This window comes from Denticeps clupeoides, unplaced genomic scaffold, assembly GCF_900700375.1.
Source record: "Denticeps clupeoides unplaced genomic scaffold, fDenClu1.1, whole genome shotgun sequence".
NCBI lineage: Eukaryota > Metazoa > Chordata > Actinopteri > Clupeiformes > Denticipitidae > Denticeps > Denticeps clupeoides.
The window spans coordinates 58689-78233 of NW_021629773.1; the positions used below are offsets into that span (position 1 = coordinate 58689).

At 44.7% G+C, this 19545-nt stretch overlaps 1 protein-coding gene across 1 annotated transcript in view; it reads left to right on the forward strand.

Moving 5' to 3' along the window:
* LOC114773806 (E3 ubiquitin-protein ligase rnf213-alpha-like) overlaps window positions 1-18294 on the forward strand; it is a 35764-nt gene extending 17470 nt beyond the window's left edge. The window contains 41 exon segments of the mRNA XM_028965970.1: window positions 114-269; window positions 348-3950; window positions 4037-4161; window positions 4241-4336; window positions 4439-4529; window positions 4531-4561; window positions 4774-4893; window positions 5008-5072; window positions 5192-5345; window positions 6111-6246; window positions 6324-6515; window positions 6595-6725; window positions 7658-7812; window positions 8175-8384; window positions 8492-8679; window positions 9070-9190; window positions 9276-9376; window positions 9873-10055; window positions 10145-10311; window positions 10445-10547; window positions 10667-10781; window positions 11042-11249; window positions 11647-11840; window positions 12158-12280; window positions 12377-12487; window positions 12578-12820; window positions 13067-13142; window positions 13251-13285; window positions 13368-13468; window positions 13676-13832; window positions 14206-14374; window positions 14465-14559; window positions 14900-15151; window positions 15332-15464; window positions 15545-15628; window positions 15916-16096; window positions 16186-16378; window positions 16508-16585; window positions 16692-16979; window positions 17074-17252; window positions 17374-18294. Of these exon segments, the coding sequence (XP_028821803.1) occupies window positions 114-269; window positions 348-3950; window positions 4037-4161; window positions 4241-4336; window positions 4439-4529; window positions 4531-4561; window positions 4774-4893; window positions 5008-5072; window positions 5192-5345; window positions 6111-6246; window positions 6324-6515; window positions 6595-6725; window positions 7658-7812; window positions 8175-8384; window positions 8492-8679; window positions 9070-9190; window positions 9276-9376; window positions 9873-10055; window positions 10145-10311; window positions 10445-10547; window positions 10667-10781; window positions 11042-11249; window positions 11647-11840; window positions 12158-12280; window positions 12377-12487; window positions 12578-12820; window positions 13067-13142; window positions 13251-13285; window positions 13368-13468; window positions 13676-13832; window positions 14206-14374; window positions 14465-14559; window positions 14900-15151; window positions 15332-15464; window positions 15545-15628; window positions 15916-16096; window positions 16186-16378; window positions 16508-16585; window positions 16692-16979; window positions 17074-17252; window positions 17374-17527 (9297 nt within the window). The 3' untranslated portion in view covers window positions 17528-18294.
* Window positions 18295-19545: the final 1251 nt, after the last annotated feature.

A 19545-nucleotide genomic window follows, 5' to 3' on the forward strand; every position in this document is an offset into this window, starting at 1 on the left:
TTTTCCTTGATTTCATCATATGTAAATTTGGTTTAAAAATGCTTATTAGACATCTTTGTCTTTGATTTTTTTGGTCTGTATAGTCATTGTTAAAATGTTTTAATTTTTTGCAGGTGCAAAAGGGACTTCATGAATTCCTCTTCAAACTGCTGATCCTGCGTTACCTGATGGATTCTGAAGGGAGAATGTGGAAGTGTAGCAGCGATCACTTGTACATGATTGAGGTCCTGCAGTCTGCGGGGTCCCAGCCGAGAAATGACCAGAGAACAGTTAGTAATGTTTCGCATTTGAACATAAAACAAGTTATTGGTCAAATCCATTCTAATGTATATTTTCTCACCTAACAGACTGCAAATGCTCCATTTGATTTCCTGGACGTATTCCCAACTGTCTTGTGCCACCCGCCAAAAAAAGTCTTAGAGCTGGAGATGAGACTTCTGGAGGATCCGTATGCAGTGGATTCTGAAACCCCACTTATGGATGATCAAGAGTTTAGAAGCGAAGCCTTCCAGCGACCCTACCAGTACCTCACTCGATTTCATAACTGCGAAAACCTGGATGATCTAAAGTATGAAGGTGTTGAGGGAAGTCATGTTGAGTGTCTTCAGTTGCTCTTTATTTACTGTGGCATCATGGATCCATCTTGGGCTGAGCTAAGAAACTTCACTTGGTTCTTAAATATGCAACTACGAGACTGTGAGACGTCAGTGTTTTGTGATTCATCATTTATTGGAGACACGCTTCAGGGCTTCAGGAACTTTGTGGTGGATTTCATGATTCTGATGGCAAAAGACTTTGCTACTCCGTCCCTTAGCATCTCTGATCAGAGCCCTGGGAGGAATTTAATGAACATTGATGGGATCAATGAAGAGGACCTTGCACCATTTCGGATCAGGAAGCGATGGGAGTCAGAACCACATCCTTACATTTTCTTTAATGATGACCATGTTTCTATGACATTCATTGGCTTTCATCTTCGCCCAAATGAACAGAATATGGTAGATGCCATTGACCCTACAACAGAAAAAGTTATCAAGAAAAACATAATGACTATAGAGTTGTACGAAGGTCTCAGGCTTCAGCGAGTGCCTTTCAACACAGACTTTGACCAGCTTCCTAGAGGAGAGAAGATTGAACGTCTCTGCAATGTTCTTGGAATCCAATGGCCTCTCGACCCTGATGAATCATATGAGCTCACGACTGACAATATACTGAAGATGCTAGCCATTCATATGCGCTTCCGTTGCGGCATTCCGGTCATTATCATGGGCGAGACTGGCTGTGGGAAGACAAGGTTGATCAAGTTTCTCTGTGAGTTGCGACGGAGTGGAGTCAATACTGAGAACATGAAACTGGTAAAAGTTCATGGGGGCACAAGTTCTGACATGATCTACAACAAAGTGAGAGAGGCCGAGTCTGTTGGATTTTTCAACAAGGAAAACTATGGTTTTGACTCGGTGCTGTTCTTCGACGAGGCCAATACCACTGAAGCCATTAGCAGCATTAAGGAAGTATTGTGTGACAAAACTGTGAAAGGAGAAAAACTGACATCAAACACTGGCCTGCAAATCATTGCTGCTTGTAATCCTTACCGGAAACATACAGATGACATGATCAGGAGGTTGGAGTCAGCTGGTTTGGGGTACAGGGTTCGGGCCGAAGAGACCGATGAGAAGCTGGGTTCCATTCCCCTTCGACAGCTTGTATACCGAGTGCAGGCTCTGCCTCCCAGCATGATTCCTCTGGTTTGGGATTTTGGACAGCTCAATGACCACACTGAGAAAATGTACATCCAGCAGATTGTCCAGAGGGTGGTGGAGAGCCAGTCCATCCAACCAGGGTATACAGAGGTCATCACAAATGTCCTGGCTACGTCTCAGAGGTACATGAGAACCAGGAAGGACGAATGCAGTTTCGTAAGCCTGAGGGATGTGGAGCGCTGTATGCAGACGTTTGTGTGGTTCTATGAAAACTGTGACATGCTGCTGTCTGAGCTACAGCATTATGAGACTAAACAAAAGTCTGGGCCGAATGAAAGAGGCTTGAGAAACGGTGATGACAGAAATCCTGTGCTCTGGTCTCTGGTGATGGCTGTAGGTGTGTGCTACCATGCTTGTCTGGAAAACAAAGACAAGTACAGAAATAAAATCAGCAAGCGCATCTCAGAAGACTACACGCCCGCCAAAGTGAAGGAGGAAATCTCTGTCATGCAAGATCTGTTACTCAGCGGAGTTCCACTTGGAGACACCATTGCACGAAACAGTGCCTTAAAAGAAAACGTGTTTATGATGGTGATCTGCATTGAGCTTCGTATACCCCTTTTCTTGGTAGGGAAACCCGGAAGTTCCAAGTCCCTTTCCAAAACACTGGTTGCTGATGCCATGCAGGGGCAGGCAGCTCACTCTGACCTGTACCGAAGACTGAAGCAGATTCACCTGGTGTCCTTTCAGTGTAGTCCACATTCCACACCTGATGGCATCATTAACACCTTCAAGCAGTGTGCACGTTTCCAAGAGGGCAAAAACCTGGAAGAATATGTCTCTGTTGTTGTCTTGGATGAGATTGGGTTGGCTGAGGATTCTCCAAAGATGCCCTTGAAGACCTTGCATCCTCTTCTGGAGGAAGGATGCATAGATGATCAGCCACTTCCTCACAAGAAGGTTGGCTTTGTCGGTATATCCAACTGGGCTTTGGACCCTGCTAAAATGAACAGAGGAATCTTTGTCTCCCGTGGTGACCCTGATGAGAAGGAGCTGGTTGAGAGTGCAAAAGGGATCTGCTCATGTGATGTGATGATCCTGGAGAAGGTCAGGGATTTCTTTCAGCCCTTTGCCTGGGCTTACCTCAACATCTGCAAGAAACAAGGCAAAGGGTTTTTTGGCCTTCGTGATTACTACAGCCTGATCAAGATGGTGTTTGCTTGTGCAAAATCTTCAGAGCAGAAGCCCAACCCGGAGCAGGTAGTTAAGGCAGTGCTGAGGAACTTCAGTGGCAAAGACAATGTGAATGCAGTTGAGGTGTTTACCAAAAGACTGAAAATGAAACCAGACCTGGAAAGCATTAGTGCTATTGAGCTTGTTCAACAGAACATATCTTCAATTGGACAAGATGAAGAGTGCCGGTACCTTCTCATCCTAACAAAAAACTATGCAGCCTTACAGATTCTCCAGCAGACGTTCTTCAATGAGCGATGCCAGCCAGAAATCATATTTGGCTCAAGCTTCCCTAAGGACCAGGAATACACACAGATTTGTCGCAACATCAACAGAGTCAAGATCTGCATGGAAACGGGTCAGACTATTGTGCTCCTAAACCTTCACAACTTGTATGAGAGTCTGTATGATGCCCTCAACCAATACTATGTCTGTCTTGGTGGGCAGAAATATGTAGACTTGGGACTTGGGACCCATCGTGTCAAGTGCAGGGTGCACAAGGATTTCAGGCTCATTGTCATTGAAGAGAAAGAGGTGGTCTACAAGCAGTTTCCCATTCCACTGATCAACAGGTTGGAAAAGCATTACCTAGACATCAACACTGTCCTCAAGATGGAGCAGAAAGAAATCGTCAAAGATCTAGAAAAATGGGTCGAGGAGTTCGTCAAGCTGGACAACAAGCAGTCAATGGCAGCTCAGGTGCACAAGTACCTTCCTGCTGACGTTTTCATTGGCTACCACTCTGACACTTGTGCTTCTGTGATCATGCAAGTAATGGAGAACCAGAAAGACAACAACAATGTCGATCAGAGACAGGTGCTGAAAGAAGCCAAGCTGATTTTGCTGAACTGCGCAACGCCAGATTCTGTGGTGCGACTTGACAGCACAACGCTGCCCCGTGTGGAAAGTGAACTCCTGGAGCACGTCTACTTTGAGGATCAGAAGCACAACTGCTTGGCTGACTTCATCTTCTCTCACGTGCAAAAAGAAGTTCATGGGCCCACTTCCTTTACGGAGGTAGGATCCTACGAGCAGTCTAAATCCAACGTGATTTGTCCTGCAATGTTACACAATCGTATTTAGCGTTTGCATTTATTTCTTAGGTGACTACATTTTCTCGATTGCTGACGATGTCCGACCTTGTCCAGCTTCAGCAGGCAGTTAAACACGTAGAGCTCCTCTCCCTGCAGCAGTTTGATACGGAGCACTCATTCCTTAAAAAGATTAAGTAAGGATTAATAATACATGTTTTCCTATTTAATAAAAAAATTCTATTTTTTAAATATCTCACATGTTTGCTATTGTAGGTGTTTATTGGATGCTGGCTCCGGTGACAAAATTCTCCTCGTTCAGACTGATTTTGATGAAGGTTCTCAGAGTTCAAACCTTATTGCATCTGCCAAGTGGGTCATGTCCTGAATTTGATATTTTACGTTAGTCAAAATGCTCTCCACGCACATTGTATGTGATGTTATCAGATGGTAAACAATACATTTTTGTCGAAGGTATTCTGCATTGAATGAAATCAACAAGTCAAAAGGACAAACCACAAGCCCAGTGTTTGTGTACTTCATCACCAAACTGCCCAGGGTGGAGGGGGGGAACCTCCTATGTTGGGTTTCATGGAGGTGAGCTATGCTCGGTTACATTTCTTCAGTGGGTGGCGCTGTTTTTTTTTTTTTTTTTAACAAAGCCTTTTTGTTGTTGATTGTGTGTAGCTGCAAACAAACAGAAAGTACGCTAACTATCTGGAGTCTTAACTAATAAACCAGTTGCACCAGCCTCTCTGAACAGGCTCAGCTTAACAACATTTATGTATTAACCCTCGATATTCCCATAGGCCCATGGAAGTCTGTGCACATCGATGACCTCCGCAGGTCCAAAGACATGGCCTCTGACATCAAAGCACTTCGACGTCTGACTATCAGTGAACTTTTTGAGGAGAGGGAAACTCATGAAGGTTTAATTTGAATAACGTTGTTGGAAATCTCTCTTTTCACCATTTGTGCATTGAGCCATGTCACAATGATTGAGTTTTAATGGTCTTGTTATAATGTACTATGTGTCCTCTTAGCCATGGAGGTGGATGATATGTACTCTGAGACCCAGACAGAAGCTATGGATATAAGTGAACAACTGGTAAGCGACTCAATTTTTTCTTATTGCAGTTGATTCAAGAACATTATTTTCAACATTATATGCAAAGATATAGATCTAGTGCATTAGAGGGTGGGTCAGATTTTGGCTTTGCTTAATAGGTGGAGGACTTTGAGAATGTATTGGATACTACAGCTTTGGTGCGTAGCTGCGTTCAGAGTGCAGTGGGCATGCTCACAGACATATCGGGTGTTCGAGGCACCCGAAGGGTGGAGCTTCTACTGACTCTCATGAGCGAGGGTGAGGAACTCAAAGGTGAGAAATGATTATGTGAAATTGTCATATATCGCATCGTCATATGTTTTTCAGAAACAACCTTGTGATCCTTTTTTTTGGATGCAGCACTGTTAATTTAATACATCATCTTCAGGATTCAGTGTACAAACAAGATAGGACTGCTAGCTAGTTATCTGTATCTTGAAGTGGAGGAACCCATCAAGCCCTTTTAAAAGTGAAAGTGAAAGTGAAACACTGCATCACAGCACATGGTGACAGAATGAAATGTGTCCTCTGCCTTTAACCATCACCCTTGGCGAGCAGCGGGCAGCCATTACAGGCGCCCGGGGAGCAGTGTGTGGCGACGGTGCTTTGCTCAGTGGCACCTCAGTGGCAACTTGGCGACTCGGGATTCGAACAGGCAACCTTCTGATCACGGGGCCGCTTCCTTAAACGCTAGGCCACCACTGCCCCCTTTTAGCATGAGTGCAGTTATTTCTGCCACCCAGTATGTCATGGTAATCTCAGCCCTCAACCATAAATGCCACGAAGCACACACAAATTTGGCAGAACTAGCTGATAATTACTGACATGTTCACATCTCAAACATTAGCATGGGAACCTCTACCAAACAAAACTTGCAGCTAGATAAATACCACTTTATTTAAGATTTCACAAACATCCCCAGTGTGCTACAAAACAATACAAAACTATTTCATATTTGCACATTGCATTGCTGCCAGCATAATATAGTTGGGGCTTGTGGGTGAAGAGGGGCCTGAAGATGTGCATGTTTATCCACAGCTGTGTTCCTGAAGACAGTTAAGAAGCGTCTGCACTCCCTGCTCCAGGTCCATGATGGACACTCCCTCTCACCCAAAGCCTGGGTATTCAAGGAGGCAGCCAACATTGATGCATTGCAGGAAGGCGGTACTTTCAGGTAAGTGGTTTTCTCATTTCAATAAAATTATTTAGTCAACATTTGAGAGATTTAGAGCTATTGTGATCCCATTTCAGACACACTTTGTGGAAGCGGGTTCAGTCCGTGGTCACACCCTTCTTGGCTCAGCTGATATCTGTGATCGACCGTGACTGTAATCTGGACCTACTTTTGCACCCTGAGTGCAAGGAGCCACTCAAGAAGTTGTGGCTAGACATCTTTGGGAACCATAAACTCCTAGAGGTCCCGTACACCACAGTAGACCGTGGGTAGGTTCTGTGTGCTCTTGATGAACATCAGCTTTATGGATAAGATTAGGTACCAAGTATGAATCCCTTGTTTCTTCAGCTCAGAGACAAAGACCATTGTGGTGCCGAATGCCATCCCATTGGACCGAGGACTGGGCTGCAGCATGCCCTTCAGCTGGAGGATCCGGGACTTCCTGGAGGAGCTTTGGGTCCATGCCCTGCAGAGAGAGAGTAAGGGAGACATATCCATTAAAGAAGTGAAAATTATAGATCATAAATGCAGGAAGTATTTGGCTTGAGACAAACATGACTGGAGCAGTGGTGGCCTTGCAGGTAAGGAATTGTAAATGGAAGCTTGTTGGAATCCTAAACCGCCAAGGTACCACTGAGGTCTACCTCACTTGTCACTTTGTCACTTTAAACTTACCTCTGTTGCACTACATGGGTTTGCACTCTCCACCATGTGCCCTTATTTGTATATGGTGTTTTTAAAATTGTATATTGTGTTTTTTAAAATTGTATTTATACCTTTGTATTCAATGTTACTGTCTTGTATTTAATGTTGTATGGGTCTGAGAGTAACGTAATTTCAATTCTCTGCATGTCCTGTACATGTGGCAGAATTGACAATAAAGCTGACTTTGACTTTGACTGAGGTCCCCTTGAGCAAAGTTTTTTTTCTTAAAAAAACTTTGACCACTGCACGCCATGACGCATTTTTGCACAACCAATAGAATTAAAGCATCGAAGCGGACAGAATTGTGTCTTCCCCTTCGAAACATACACACGATCTACAACACCACATTATTGTCTTGCCATGAGTTTAGAAAACCACACCTATTTTTTGTGCTGAGCTCTGAGGCAAGCACGGCGCCACTCGCGGATTTTTGAGAGGAAATGTAAATCAACCAATCAGTCAAACAATATTTATTTATATGGCACTTTTTACAATGTAAATTGTCACAGAGTGCTAACAGATGGTACAGTGCTCAAAACCCCAGGTGAGCAGGCCAGAGGCAACAGTGGCAAGGAAGATACTGGGATTGCGAAATCGCGTTGTTGCCATTTATAAAGCCACGTTTTAAAATCACTCAGCCCTTTTCGGGCGACTGATAAATGCTGTAAATAAAAATGTACATTTATATCTGATTTATTGTTCACAGGCCCAGAGAAGACGTTTGAGGAGTTCTACCAAGAGACGCCTCTGGGCAGGTACATCGGCCAATCAGATGCTGAGATGCAGGAAGAGATTTTCCAGCGGTACCTTCAGGATTTCATTGCTATGACGATGACTGTGACCTCAGAGGGAGAACTTAAGGTAAATGTGTACAACTATCTGAGTCTTAGTAGGTGGTAGGTGGTAGTAGCCTAGTGGGTAAGACACTCGCCTGTGAACCAGAAGACCCGGGTTCAAATCCCACTTACTACCATTGTGTCCCTGAGCAAGACACTTAACCTTAAGTTGCTCCAGGGGGACTGTCCCTGTAAATACTGATTGTAAGTCGCTCTGGATAAGGGCGTCTGATAAATACTGTAAATGTAAATGTAAATGTAAATCTTAGACACTACAGAAGTTTCTTACTTTGTATCTCAAAGTACTTTTAAAAATAGTTGTGTTACAGGGATTAATTTTGTGTATTATCTGTTAAATCTGTTTTGTGTGTGTTCTTTTCCCCTCAGCTGTTGTGCGGAGCTCTCACATGCTGTGTGAACGAGTTGCGTGCGTGTGAGGAGGTTGAGGTATGCGAGGTTTCGGCTCTGACCTGGGTTCACGCTGCCTACCACCGCTACAAGACTCGCCTGCAGAACCTCTCCAGGATGCTGTCGGTCGAGCCAGATGTGTCCCACATGCTGTTGGGGAACACGCACGCCTGCGGGGGCAAAGAGCTGGTGCGGCCCTATACACACGCAGCATAACGCGATCATCAATGTTAATTCTCATTCAGAAGGAGGGCGGGGCTGTTTTGGTGTTGAGCGCAGTTCGGTGTGTGTTGCAGGTGTTAGATGTGTACGCTGCTCTAGCTTGTGTGGAGTATCTAGAGCCGACATCTCTGAGCTCAGAGGCGGAGCGCGTGCAGTGGCTCAGACGGGTGAAGCGGCTGCAGGTGCCGGTGGAGCTGGTGTGTGCTGAGGAGAGCATCAGACACTACAAAGGGCAGAGCAGGACCATGGTGCAGAGAGTGCAGTGAGTTTTATATACACACACACACACGCTCACACACAGATTAGAGCAGTTTGATGGGTGAGTCCTTGGTTTGAATCTCACTTTTGGGGCAGTGGTGGCCTAGCGGGTAAGGAAGCGGACCTGCAATCAGAAAACGCCATGGTGCCACTGAGCAAATCATCTTCCATCACACTGCTCCCCAGGCGCCAATCATGGCTGCCCACTGCTCACCAAGGGTGATGGTTAAATGCAAAGGACAAATTTCGCTATGGCACTGTGTGCTGTGCTGCTGTGTTTCACAATGACAATCACAATCAGACCTCTGGTCTGGAAAGTATAGTCAGTTGTATTCACACACTCAAAATACACCCAACCTTGGAAACTGAAAACTGTGTGTGTCTGTGTGTGTAGACACGGCTGGAGTCGCATCTTCTCTCTGTCCCTGTTTGTGGACCACATGCTGCTGGATATAGAGAAGCTGGATGTCAAACTTGTACCCCTGGTACTGGAGCACGTCAGGAAACTGGGACAGGTGTGGCCTCCTCTCCATCACCTCTTCATGTCCTCTCTGTCTCTAGACCTTCATTTTATCTTTTATTTGTTTTTTTTGTGTTTAGGTTCTGGAGAAGAACTCAGATGTGAAACAACAGCTGGCATTTGAGGCCGTGATCCAGATCCTGAAGGGTTGTAAGGAAGGCGCCAGCGAGCGCATTTTCAAGTGAGGAACCCCTAGATTTACTCCATGCTACATTACACATGATCAGCCCCCATCATCGTGACTTAATCCTTTTCAAATGTTCTACTTGCCACCTTCATTGTTCATTTCACTAGTTTTGCACTGTCTTGTCTTCTTTGTAGCACATTTTGTAGCTGGATTGTCTTTCGCACACAAGCACTTTATGTCAGCATTAAACTTTGTTTAAATCAAGAAACATTGGAGAAACATTGTTTAGTTTCACTAAAATGACAATAAAGCTCAATTTGAACTTAAACTAACCGCACCTGCTGTTTTAACCTGTGACACAAAGCATTTGGGTTAAAGAAAAAAATTCAGTCAGATGATTTGTTTTAATTCATTTAATTCATTAATCCTGCAGGACCTCTACCATCTGAAATTCCTGTTTGAATGTGTCCAAATGCCAGTGTCCACTGCTTGGGCTTGCTTGGAGTCGAGTATTCCTAGGTAAAGGGTTTTTATTTTCTTTATTCTTCAGGTTTGGTGCTCAGCCATGTCCAGTGTGTATGGGGGACCCCAAAGACCCCCTCAGTCTGCCGTGTGAGCACATCTACTGCCTGAGGTGCATACGGAAGTGGATGTTGCCTGGGCAGATGTACTGTCCATTGTGCATTCAGCCAGTGCCAGACGACTTTGAACTGGTGCCTTCAGCGGAAATTCAGTATGTCTGTCACACACACACACACACACACACACACACACAGGTGGACATATATGTACACATGCTCAAATACATACTCTGTCCTGCAGGTCCCTGGTTGATCTGAACAGAAATTTCAGACAGCGGTGTAACAGTTTCTTCATCGCACTGGTGTCCAGTGTGTGTTTCAGTCATGGTTCGCCGCCATGCTCCCCAGTCATCCTACACCTGCTGTCCCTGCTCATGGTGGAGGCTGGACCTGTGCCTGGACTCGGACGTAAGAAAGAAAAGCATACATGTGTTTAAAGATCAATCTGTCTGTCTGTCAAACTTATTGAATATTATTTAAAGTTGGACAAATGAGATCATTACTACTAGTTCTTGTGTGCACATCTGTGTTACCTCCTCAGGGCAGCAGCACATGCTTACTAAGGCTCTGTCACCATTCGATGACTCGGTGGATAAAAACCCTGTGGTCCGATCTGTACTGCTTAAGCTGCTGCTGAAGTACAGGTCAGACCGAAGAAACATATACATACATGAACACTCAAACACGCAATCACAATTTTGGTCGTAAGGAGAATTCGAGAGAGCAGAATTATAAGTGTGTGTGTTTGTCTTTTCCCATTCAGCTTTGATATTGTGAAGGATTACCTGCAGCTCCACCTGTCTGCTGTGGAGAGAAGTCAAATCCTTGAGGAGAGCGATAAATCAGAACTCTATTCTCTATACATCAACTGTCTGGAGGTAGGTGTGTGTGTCTATGCTATTTAACACTAAGCAGCCAGTCCAGTTGACCTTAGGGGCAGTGGTAGCCTAGCGGCTAAGGAAGCGGCCCAGTTCGAATCCCGATCCACCAAGGTGCCACTGAGGTGCCACTGAGCAAAGCACCGTCCCTGCACACTGCTCCCCGGGCGCCTGTCATGGCTGCCCACTGCTCACTCAGGGTGACTTCATTGTTTAAGTATTGATATACTGATTGTATGCGTTTCTGTCGACTTGTATAGGACTCCATGTTTGAACGAACTCAGGGGCACTCTGTGACGGAACAGCTGGCGTTTCTGCGTGAGGAGACCCCCTTCCTGCGGGACATCCTGCAGTCGCAGCCTGTGTCTGAGCAGGTCGCCTCCATCGAGAACCTGCAGCAGCTTGCCCGTCTGCGACTCTGTCTGGACATGGCTGCACAGTTCGTTGCTAATCTGCATGAAGGCACAGGTAACCCTGGCAACATTTAGATTTATTGCTAATGTCAATTGTCTTTGGTGCAATACGGGGTTAAATGTGTTTGGGACCTTGGGTACAATGGCACATACCCACCATGTACCATGAATAAACAGATGTAAGACAGGGTCAACCCATTCCATCATTTCATCCAGCCGGAGCATCTTGTGTTACGTATCAGTCGTGGTTGTGTTCAAAATTTGTCAACCTTTACACTTGACAGAAGAAGTGATTTGATAGACATATTAAATTTTGGGGGGTGGGTTGGGTGCTCCCTAGCCCTACTTCTTATTAGATACTATTTGTGGTTAATTGAGCTATTCTTTTTTTTTTTTCTGTGTGTATGTGTGTGTGTGTGTGTGTGTGTGTGTGTGTGTATGTGTGTGTGTAGGTACTCAGGATGGGCATGCTGATACAGAAGCGTTCTTGAGCGCTGTGCGGGACGTGTGTGTGCATGGCAAGAACGATTGGTACCGAGTCTACCTCATCCGTAAGATCCGCAGTCAGCGCGGCGTAGACTTCGTCCAGAGGCTCCTGACCGTAGAACAGTGCCGCTGGATGTTTCCACAAGAGGTCCTACTGCAGGTGGGGTCTGTTATGGGTGTGGCTGTCAAGATTTCCGCCTGAGTTGCAAATTTGGAAATCATTTTAAGCCTGAAGAGAAGATACAGAGTCCAGTGGACTGAGGGCTCATTTCAGAACATGTCCAATGAATGGACAGTACAATTATTTTTGTGTCTACAGTGGAGGATGGAGCTGTTTTTCATTCAACCCTCATTGTTTTGTACTGGGTTTTGGCTCTGATTCAGTGAAACATGATTTTATTGGATTTTTCAAACCTGAAAATAGTTGTTTCAATTTTGCATAAACGATGAAATAATTTCCTGTTTTTCCCTGGTCAGTCTGAGTTGGGCCTGCAGATGGACCAGTTCCTGGTGTGTGGAGAAGAGTATAAAATCATCAGAGAGGCTGTTGCCAAGGTGATGATGGAAGGGAATGTGCAGAGGATCCAGGAAGCATGTGATGTAAGTATATGTACTTTTTTAAAATATAATTTTAATGGACTATAAGTATAACTTGTGTGTGTGTGTGTGTGTGTGTCTCTTCATGCATATGCACAGGGCTGCAGAAATCCTCGACTGAAGAGGTGTGTCTTGGTGCTCTTGGCTTTGTTCAGAGAGGTCACCTGCCTGTACAGAGCCTGTGATGTACGCCTGCACCCCACACAACAGGTACTTGTGTACCTTACAACAGGTACTTGTCTAGACTTTAAAAACCTGAGTATGTGCCTGTGTGTTAATGTGATGTTGTGTGTTTCCCAGCAATGCCAGGGTCTGGAGGTGTTCATAGAAGGGTGTGATGTCCTGGTCAGTCCTGAGCAGAAGGTGTTTGCCAAGAAGCTGGTGCAGAACCAACTTGGTGCCCTGAGCGTGCGGCCGGAAACCTCGGGAAATCAGCAGACTGCCACCGAGCTGTGTGTGCACCTGGCTGCAGTTCTGCTTTCCAGCCAGCAGGCGGTGCTGGGACCCCTCCACGAGCTCGCCATCACCCCAGCCAACATGCAGGTATTACTAACAATATTGCAGTGTTATTTTATGGAGCACATACCTGAATCTGAGGAGCACAGCTCACCGTTAAATTATGCCAATGCTCATTAATACATAAAAAGATACCAAATGCTGAAATTAGAATTTAAGATGTAACACATTCTCAGATCAGTGACACTGATACTCTACTAAATGTGAATAATTTCTTTGTTTCTTATGTTTATTTGCTGCCATTACACCAGTAAATGTTTTTCTGTCTTCAAGGGATCCTTCCTGCCCACAATGCCTGACGACATGCTTGCAGTGGCTCAGCAGGCCATGGGTCATCTGCACTGGTACTGTAAGTACTTCCTCAATAAGTCTCTGGGTGTCTGAAAATGACTGGACTGAAAATTATTAATTACTATTATAGTTATTATTAAAATAACTTTTTTCTCTCTTTATCTAGTCTGCCCCAATGGACACCCCTGTACCATTGGGGAAGTAAGTGCACTAACGAACAGAATATTTACATGCTTTTCACTGTTAGCTATGTACTTTATCAATGTCTCTCTCGTTTTCTCAGTGTGGTCAACCCATGGAGCTGAGTCGCTGTCCAGACTGCCGTGCTGAAATAGGAGGCGTGAATCACATCCCTGTTACTGGTTTTAGAGCTGTCCAGCTTCAGTAAGTGTTTGTACTGTGTGTTTGCATGTGGTTGATTCTGTTTGCATACCATTAGTTGTTTTCAGGGACGTCAGGTCTTCCATTGGAATAAACATAATGCATTCTGTAGCAGTGCAACAGAATGCAGATTTTCTCTAATCACTGTATTTGCCACTTTTCTATGTGAATGCTTTAACTAATGGTGTGTTTGTGTGTGTGTCTACATAGTGGTGATCGCACGCAGCCAGGACACATTCTTGGCGCACCAGAACGCAGGGATCAGCCTGACATGCAGGACACCAAGAACATGAGCCCCGCCCCCTTCACTTTGGTCCGCCTCCTCACACACGCAGCTATGATTCTGGGAGCCACCAGCCACCCACAGGTTCTTGTTTACCAGAACACACATGCCAGAACACACACCTCATACACTCTGGGGCAGAGTGGGGCAGTGGTGGCCTAGCGGGTAAGGAAGTGGACCCGTAATCGAAAGGTTGCGGGTTCAAATCCTGAATCGCCAAGGTGCCACTGAGGTCCAATTGGGCTAGGTACCATCCCCACACACCGCCCAGCCTTTCATGGATGCCCAGTAGGAGTTACTGTATGTGATCTACTGTATGTGATTCTGCGCTATACAAGAAATAAATGTTGTTGTTGTTTTATGTCACATGTGACAACTAATCACTTTCACTAAACGTGTCTGCAATTTCTATTCTTGCTAGAATTCTCTCATCATTTCTCTCTCTCTCTGGCTGCAGCATATTGCGGGGATAATCGTGCCCCCTGTGCCGCACCCAGCTGATTTTTTGGTGGCTCACCTGCAGAAGGATCTGCAGCAGCTGACCCACGCCCTGGGCAGGGGGGCAGATGAGACGACAAGCACCGCCCACCTCATCATCGACTCCCTGACCAATCCCCCAGGACACTGTAAGGAGTAACACAGTAACACAAACACACACAACTTCAAATTGAAACTCTGAAATACTGAAGTGTGTGTGTGTTTTATGGTTTTCACAGGGCCTGTAGGCTTTGACCATCGACTCTCTTCCAAAAATGATCGGAACAACTGGGAGACGTGTGTCGCCAACAACATCATCAGCCCTCAGCTCAGGGTAATGAATGAAAGCAGATAGCCAATCCGATTACGTATTCAGTTCAGCAGGCAGCCTGCAAAAGGGCGATAGGAGCCGCACGCATTAAAAAAAAAAAGAATATACTATGCCGTCCTGGGCAAAGGCCCATATCGGCCATATAAAAAACTGCCACTGGTAACATCTAAACCAGTAATATTCCATAAAATAATAATAATGGAATTTAACTGAAGCTCGAGATCACCGTTTGTGGTGTCCACTGGCAATGGCATTTATTATGGGTGTAGAATTACTAGGGTTGTTAACTGGAATGTGTTAATCTGTGTTAGACCTCTCAGGGGTTTATTTATTCTCTCTGCAGAATCTGGACGAGCGTCTGCAGCAGGTGGCTGACCGAATTCGCCGGGACGAGCGTGTGAGCTCCAACCCCATCATGAAGCTGACTTTCGGGGACCCCCGGATGTTTTTGCGGAACCTGCCGCAGGTTTCCATCCTCCACGGCCCCTCAGTGTGGAGCTGCAGGGAGAGGGTCTCTCTCCCAGGACTCACCCACATCGTAGAGCAGCACGACGGCCGCGAAACATTTCCTGTACTCTGGAGATTTTTGCAGAAGGTACCTTCAAACACATAAAGACTGAATACACAGAGGAATTAAATTAATATGAAATCAGGGAACCAATTTAATAATTTAGACAGTTGTATTATGTATGTCTTACTAATATAAGGAACAGTATAAATAAAGTTAGTGATTGGTTGCTGTTGATGACTGACTCTGAGGTCTGTGATTGGTCAGGAGGCAGAGTTGCGCTTGGTGAAGTTCCTCCCCGATATGCTGGTTCTTCAGAGGGATCTGGTGAAGATGTTCCAGAATGCTTCAGAACTGGCAGACGGAACCATTGCTGACTTCCTACAGAGCCCGAGAGCAGGTACTACGACTGGACATTCTAACTTCAGAGTTTTATACATCGACCTAAAATAAAAACGTCCACTTTGATGTTCTCTTCAGCTTCCATTACTACGTTGTACCAGCAACGCATACAAATGTTCCTGAACACCTGGAACCAGCTCAGGGTGTCTCTTGCCACTAATGGTAAAACACACACACACACACACACATGCAATTACACTCCTCTGCAACATGCTAGATGGAAATATTAAGGATTGTAGAGATTCTGCAAACTTCTGGATATTATAACATATAGTAGGTTTTGTTTACTTTCCTTTGTGAATTGTCTGATTTACATTCGTAAAAAGCTGAATGTTGCATTTATGTTTATTTTAATTTATTAGAATATTAAGGACATTATTTATGTTCAGTTGCCACGCTTATGTTTGAGTTTTGCATTATATCAGATTGGTCTCCGTCTGTGTTTTTAGGTGAGCTAAAGCTTCCACCTGAGTACTGTGAGAACGATCTGGACATGAACAGTAGCCTGCAGGTGCTGTTGCCACGGAGACAGGGCCTGGGCCTGTGCTCTACAGCGCTCGTCAGCTACCTCATTGCACTACACAATGATATGGTGTATACTGTGGACAGACACACAGGAGAAGAGACCAGGTACATAAACACACACACACACACACACACACACTCACTTGACTGTTTGAGTTTCTTGATGAATATGGATATGAAAATCTCTCTTTCAGTTACTCCGTGAGCCCAGTGGATCTGACGGAGCTCCATGTGATCCGGTTCGATCTGGTTCTGCCGCTGGTTCTGTCACACTGTCAGTACAACATGGAGAGCGGCCGGGAGACCCGGCCAGAGTACGACCTTCCCAAGATCCAGCAGCAGCTGATCACGCACTTCCTGCAGGGAAAACCACTCATCACTCTTAATGTGAGTCTGTCTCTCTCTCCCTCCCTCTCTCTCCTCTCTCTCTCTCTCTCTCTCTCACACACACAAACACACACTCTCTTGTGCTTTAGCTATTGCAATTGTCTTAACTGAATTAACCCCTTCCCACAGGGAATCCCAACTCTGGTGAATAGACATGAAAGGAATTATGAAAACATTTTCAAAGACGTGAAAGGAAAGGTTGAGCAGGTGAGAGAAAGAAAGGATTTTTTTTGCTACAGAATCAGTTTTGGTATCGATTTTTTTTTTTTGTTCATCCTGGTGTGTGTGTGTGTGTATCGATGTTTGTTCACAGGAGTCTCTGCCGTCCCTGACCCTGACGTCTCTGGCGGTGGAGTTGGCTGCTTACTGTGACGTGTGTGAGGCATTGGCAGCCGTGGAGGTGGCTCTGGGCTTCCTGGCGATGACCGGCGCCGACCCGCACATGCAGCTGGGCGTCTACCTGCAGGACGTCCTGCGGATGGGCGACCACACCCCCCCACACATCATCAAGGCTCTGAGTCGGTGTAGTGTAAAGCACGCGGTGGCCCTGTGGCAGCTCCTCTCATCTCTGAAGTCAGAGAGCATGCTGCGCCTGAAGAGGGTAACGATCTTCTGCGTTTAGGGTTCATTTACAAAGCGTTGAGCTGCTTCAGCTTGTGAGCACATTATATGTCCCCATATTTATCCATCTGCAGGACCCCTTTGTCGGAGTGAGTGTTGAGTATAAGATGCCTCTGGGTGAAGAAGATCGCATGCAGCTGACCGGCTTCCTCTCTAAGGGCGGGGCCGACGGCTTCCTGTTGGAGATGCACGAGTTCATAAAGCTGGTTCTGAGAACCGGCAATGCTCTTGAGACCTTCCGCCCAGACTGGGGGTGAGAAGATCACACAAACACACACTCACTCACGTTATTCCACATTTATTACTAAATGAATAAATTAAAAACTGGGCATGAGCCATTGATTCGCTTGGATCTCTCTCTGTCCACTCACCAGGCTGAAGGATACACTGGTCTCCTACATGGAGAGGAAGGACCTGGACGTTCCGCTGGAGGTCGAACAATCCTTCCCAGAGCAGATCCTCCTGTCCCACTGCATCTCCACATGGCGCTTCTGCATGGAATACCAACAGGAGCGGAACCTGAAATAGTATTTTACAATTAGTGTGTGTGCGTGTGTGTGTGTGTTTGGGTTTGAGTTTGAGTGAGTGTGGCAGAACGAAGTAAAAGGAGTGGCCTTGTGTTTACAGATGCCATAGTTTATCCACTGCTCCAGTTAGTGATCACAGCACAAGTGCCTTTGTGTTGACTGTGCCATTCCAATCGTGTGGCCACGGCCCTAACTGCAGTATGACGAAAGTTTGCTTATGTATGTTAAAAAAAACAGCACCTCGGTTTTGATAACTTGTTAGTTCTTTCTCATGTTTCTTTCTGCACAAAAACTGCTAAAATTGTTCAGAACAATTCAGCTGTATTATGAGAAACACATATATCAATCACTTGTTTGTACTCAGGGACACGGGATAAAAATGTGAAAGGGTTGCGGGGAATTGTGCAGTGTTTACTACTCGAGGCCTACAATGCACCTGAAAAAAGTAACGTCAGTTTCTGTTAACATGGCTGGAAATTGTGTTAATCGATAGCTGTTGCTGTCATAGAATCAAATCATCTTCACAGAATAATGCTCTCTTCAGTCTTTCTGTATTATTGCTCGGCTGTATTCAAGGAAAAGGTTTTTGGTTCTTGCTGTAAACGTTGTTAAGCACTCTGTATCAGACATTGTGTGTTTTATGGTACAATTTGCTCATAGTTTCTTGTGTACATTTAAATGACCAATATGCAATTGTAATCATTCCTTCATTGTTCATCTTGCTATAAAAATGACCTCGGTTTAATAAATCTGTCTGATACTTGAAAAGGCTTTAGTGTCTTGTGTGTTTAAGTTGTTTGAAAAGTACATGAGTCGTTAAACAGCGGCATTAAGTATTAAGAGCACACCGGAATTTTCAGAAATGTAATGTTTTTCTGACTATATTTCTTGCTGTATTGTAAATTTGAGATGCTTATTATAAGACAGTTTTGGACTGTTGCTTTGATACTAATTGATGCACAGGGAGGTGTCTTCCGGTGTCTTTAGTCATGAAGTCAGTTTGGTACAAAATCCACATTTGACATCCAATGTTTTATAGGAAATTTAAGACAATTGGATGCTAGAGGGAATTGAGGCAAGTTCTGTCATCAGAAGAATGACACTGCTGTATGCAGTTATGAATCTAAATATCCTCTCTGATGGAGTTCCCCAAGGATCAGCTTAATTCTTGTATGCTTCCTTTAAAAATCTTTTCAGTTTAAAATAAGATAAGATGATCCTTGAATAGTCCCTCAAGTGCAAGACACTTTTACATTGTCATGGCAGAAAGTGGACAGTACAAGATAAGAGCAGCAAAAAATAAAAAGCATGGAGAATATGCCGACCGCATAATATAAAAAGTTCACTATACAAATAAAGTAAAGTGAAAACATTTAATTTCATAAATTAAGGCACACCTTATTCAACTTCTGTACTTACATTTACATTTATGGCATTTATCAGAGCGACTTGGTCAGTAGTGACAGGGACAGTCCCCCCCTGGACTTAGGGTTAAGTGTCTTGCTCAGGGACACAATGGTATTAAGTGGGATTTGAACCTGGGTCTTCTGGTTCATAGACAACTTTACTTACTTTACTTTACTTTATTTAGCAGACACTTTTATCCAAAGCGACTTACAAGAGGAAGACACCAGCAATTCTCATTCGATTTCTATAGAATATTGAGTTTACAAACTAAGAGCCCTGATAAGGCTTAGACTTGTCAGTGAAGAGCATGCTCAGAGATTGTTAGGTGCTAGACTAAGAAAAATTATAATGTATTTATACATTTTTGTATTGTTTGTGCAATGTGTACGCATGTGCGTGTGTAAGTGTTAGATTTGTCTGTAATATTTTTTGAATAAGAGGGTTTTCACCTGCTTCTTAAAAGTGGTGATAGTCTCGGCTAGTCGTGTGGAGGAGGGCAGGTTGTTCCACCAGCCAGGGACAACAACGGAGAACAGAGATAATTGGAATCGGAGACCCCGTGAAGAAGGATTTTTTAGTCTCATTTCATTTGCTGATCTGAGAGAGCGTGTA